This window comes from Limulus polyphemus, unplaced genomic scaffold, assembly GCF_000517525.1.
Source record: "Limulus polyphemus unplaced genomic scaffold, Limulus_polyphemus-2.1.2 Scaffold6281, whole genome shotgun sequence".
Classification (NCBI taxonomy): Eukaryota; Metazoa; Arthropoda; class Merostomata; order Xiphosura; family Limulidae; genus Limulus; species Limulus polyphemus.
In genome coordinates, this window is record NW_013671891.1 from 17,491 (window position 1) to 21,007 (window position 3,517).

The 3,517-nt window shown below is 30.4% G+C and overlaps 1 protein-coding gene across 2 annotated transcripts in view; it reads right to left on the bottom strand.

Annotated features, from left to right (window-relative positions):
• Nucleotides 1-596: 596 nt before the first annotated feature.
• Nucleotides 597-3,517, bottom strand: part of LOC106473571 (14-3-3 protein zeta-like) — a 14,882-nt gene continuing 11,961 nt past the window's right edge. For both annotated transcript variants that reach the window (XM_013934255.2, XM_013934256.2), the window contains exon 6: nt 597-2,130. In XM_013934255.2, coding sequence (XP_013789709.1) covers nt 2,071-2,130 — 60 coding nt within the window. In that variant the 3' untranslated portion in view covers nt 597-2,070. The remainder of the gene's footprint in view (nt 2,131-3,517) is intronic.

The window sequence follows — 3,517 nt, forward strand, 5'->3', positions numbered from 1 at the left end:
CTTATTTTAGTTTTCTTAAAATATCTATTGCTTCGTTCTTGGAAAATGTTTATTTATTAATATTTCAATTTCCTATAACAACGAGCGACACTTTTTTTTTAATATATCTGTTTTATTTAAACGTTTATATACATTAAATTACCTTGTTTGTGAATAATTATTTTTTAGTTGTTTAATTTTACGGTTTCCTACTTTTTAACATTTTTTTTTTAACGGTTGTTTGAGTTTTGGTAGTTTAATCGATCATTTGATTATCTTTATTTAACAACAGTATAGTTTCTCTTTGTACTGGATTATTCGTATATATTTTTAAAAGAAATTAATAAAATGTATTTAATGCAAAAAAAAATGTATGAAATTGCCTGAAGGAGAATTTCTGCGCGTAATAAATCTTAGTTTCATAAATCCAATTTCCCACGTCCATTGGTTTCTTTTACAAGTACCAAATAAATTTGATCTGAAGTTAATGAAGTGTGTGTACAAGTAAATAATTTCGGCGTTTCGCTGGTAATGTCATTGATATCGGCAACGTAACATATGTCAACTAGTGTACTCGGTTCAATTTTCTACATTAAGTCAATAAACGAGAACAGATATTTTATTTTAAACGATCACTTATCTTAACAAATTTTATTACACAACCAAACTTTATCAGAAAAATACAAGACTTACATGGTTGAAATTTGGGGTTTTACATAATTATGTCTGCAGTAAACTAGATTTACGTTTTCTTCTCCACAAGAAGTACTGATTTGTACAATTAATCGCCTTAGTAATAATAATAATAATGGGTTAGTAGTCTACGTGACAACATTAATAATAAAACAATCAAGTGGTAACGTGTTTTTTTAAGTACCTAACATTCTTAACGAGGACTCTTCCGCCAGATGGACTAGAAGGTACAAAAGAAGTACCAGATTCTGTCACATAAAATACTTTAAACCCCCCCAATTTAAATTCCTGCCAGGCAAACTTCTGCCCGATAAAACACTGTTCTACTGTTATTAACAATAATTCCGTTACTTTTTTTATGCTATGTTAAAATTCCCACAAAATAGAAGCAATGAATCATACAATATTCGGTAATTATTTATAAAAGGGTGGGGTAAATCGGGTGGGTCGTGTTACGCACGACATAAACACTGGAAATTGTCCAATTTGGCAACACTAGTAGTAACTTGTATCTGATTAAAATATGGATATTAATATATAATCTTTAATTTGGTGTAAGTTTTCAGTATATCTCTTAGTGGGGAAAGTGACGTCAATGTCCGAATGGTGTTTCCCGACACGTAATAGCTTACACATTTTAAATTTTCGCACGTTTACTTCTGCTTGTCAACAAACCTTTCAAGAACGTTATAAACTTTGTTTTCCTCATCTCAATATTTCCTTACTTAAAAATGCTACAATTTCGAATTTCAGTCAGTTACTTGTTGCTTCTTTGATACCTTGTAACCCCCTGACGAACTGTTGACCAGTTCGAAAGCTAGGCCCCTAAATAAACTTTGTTTAAACAATTTGTACGTAGTTTCTACAGAAGATGACTATTATTTACGAATGACGGGTCACTACACCGAAAAAGACAATAGTTGGTTTTCTTTTTACTGCTTCAATTTAGCCTTATATAACAGCAGTACATTTATTAATACCCCCCCCATTATCAAACACATTTCCGTGAACTGAAAGTTTGATAATTATATATTTTGCAAGTTTGTTCTCAATTACACTTAACAATTCAAGCCTGGGAAGTAAAAATTAAAATCACAATGTATAAAGCTGAATTCATGAAAGACCAGTGATGAAATAGGGCAAACTGGCTGGCATACTTTTATTATGCTGACTATATGTCAGCTTGTATTGCAATTTAAATAAGCTACATGGCCACAAACTTCAAAAAATCCTGTAAGATTATTCAGGTTTTATAGCTATTCAATTATAGTTTAACCAGATTCTCTTAGTTTTGTAACTTCTAATGACTATGCTAGTGTTTCATTATACAATTTTTCATTAATGAAAGGCTTAATTGTTTTGGAGATTGCAGCAGGAAAAAGGGGAATGCAGGAAAGATTAGTTTTCTTGAGTTTCTGTTGCCTCTTCTCCATCACCTTGAGTGTCAGATGTCCATAACTGGAAGAGAAAAAAAAAAAAGTCGTAACTATAAAATTAATTGATGGTTAGAATACATCTCATTATATCTTGATTTTTAAATAACAACATACAGAATGAGTAACTATCTTTAGTTATTATTGTTTAATGATATTAACGTTTAAAAGAAAACCACACAAAAAATATGAAAGACAACATCTCCAGTAGTTGCAATTCAAAATGAAATTGAACAAGAGATATTGATATACAAAGATTAAATCCACTGGAGTAGTTTCTAACTTTCATTTTCTCTCTAATAGGATATACGTGTGTGTGTGTTCATTGTCACAAGTTCTGATTGTGATCATCCAGTTTCAGACATCTTGATAGATAAACAATTATAATTTATCCAGTGAAATACTATAATAGCTACTCTAAGCTTTAGCTAGTAAATATACATCAGTAACTCCATTGGCAATTGACACAGTAGTCAAAAATGGGGTCATCTTTTCTTGTGGTAAAAATATTTGCATGAAATATATAAATTTTTTCTGATATCATATTCAAACAATACACATTTCATGACTGTCTTACAGGACTTCTTGACACAATATTCATACACACAAGATCCAATCTTTAAATGTTTTTTTTGTTGGCCCAGTTGGAGTTAATGCTTTCCATAGGACACTAAAAGAATGCACTTCACAACCCTTTACTTACATTCATAATTTAAACTTTTATTATCAATGTATGGTACGAATTGATAATTAAGTTTTTTATATCAAAGTTTTAATTTCAAATGGAAATATTTCAAAAAAATCTCAACCTTCAATTTAACACATCTGTCCCGCAAGTTCTCCCCTTTAGATTTTATAACTTCTATATAGTCTAATCAAATAGAAGTTCTCCCCTCTACATTTTATAACTTCTATATAGTCTAATCAAATAGAAACAAGCAAGAATATAAAATCTGACCCTCCTATCTTCTTGATTTGTTGAAATATCAATAAGTTTGTCAAACCCTCTAGAGAAACCCCTCCCAGCCTTCTATGTATTTCAAGACAATTATATAAATAAGTGTACACTGCTGATGGACATGTTTATAACCAGTAGAAAGACCATGTTCTATATATATATGTAAATCTTTTTATTTTTGGCAGTGAAAGATGGTAGTCTTGAAGGAGAATTTAATTTGTGTTAAGAAAAGCCATTGATCTTTGGCAGTATCAGAATATCTTTAACCTATTTATAGCTCAGTTAGAAAGCCAGATAAATTTGAGATATCCATCCTAGCGGTGATATAAATGTTGAATGAAAGGCACAGTAAAATTATATACATGTGAGTGCTAAGTTAGCATAATCCACATTAGGTGTGCAAGAAACTGTTTCCACTAATAAAAGCCAAGCAATAAAATCATAAAAATCCTAT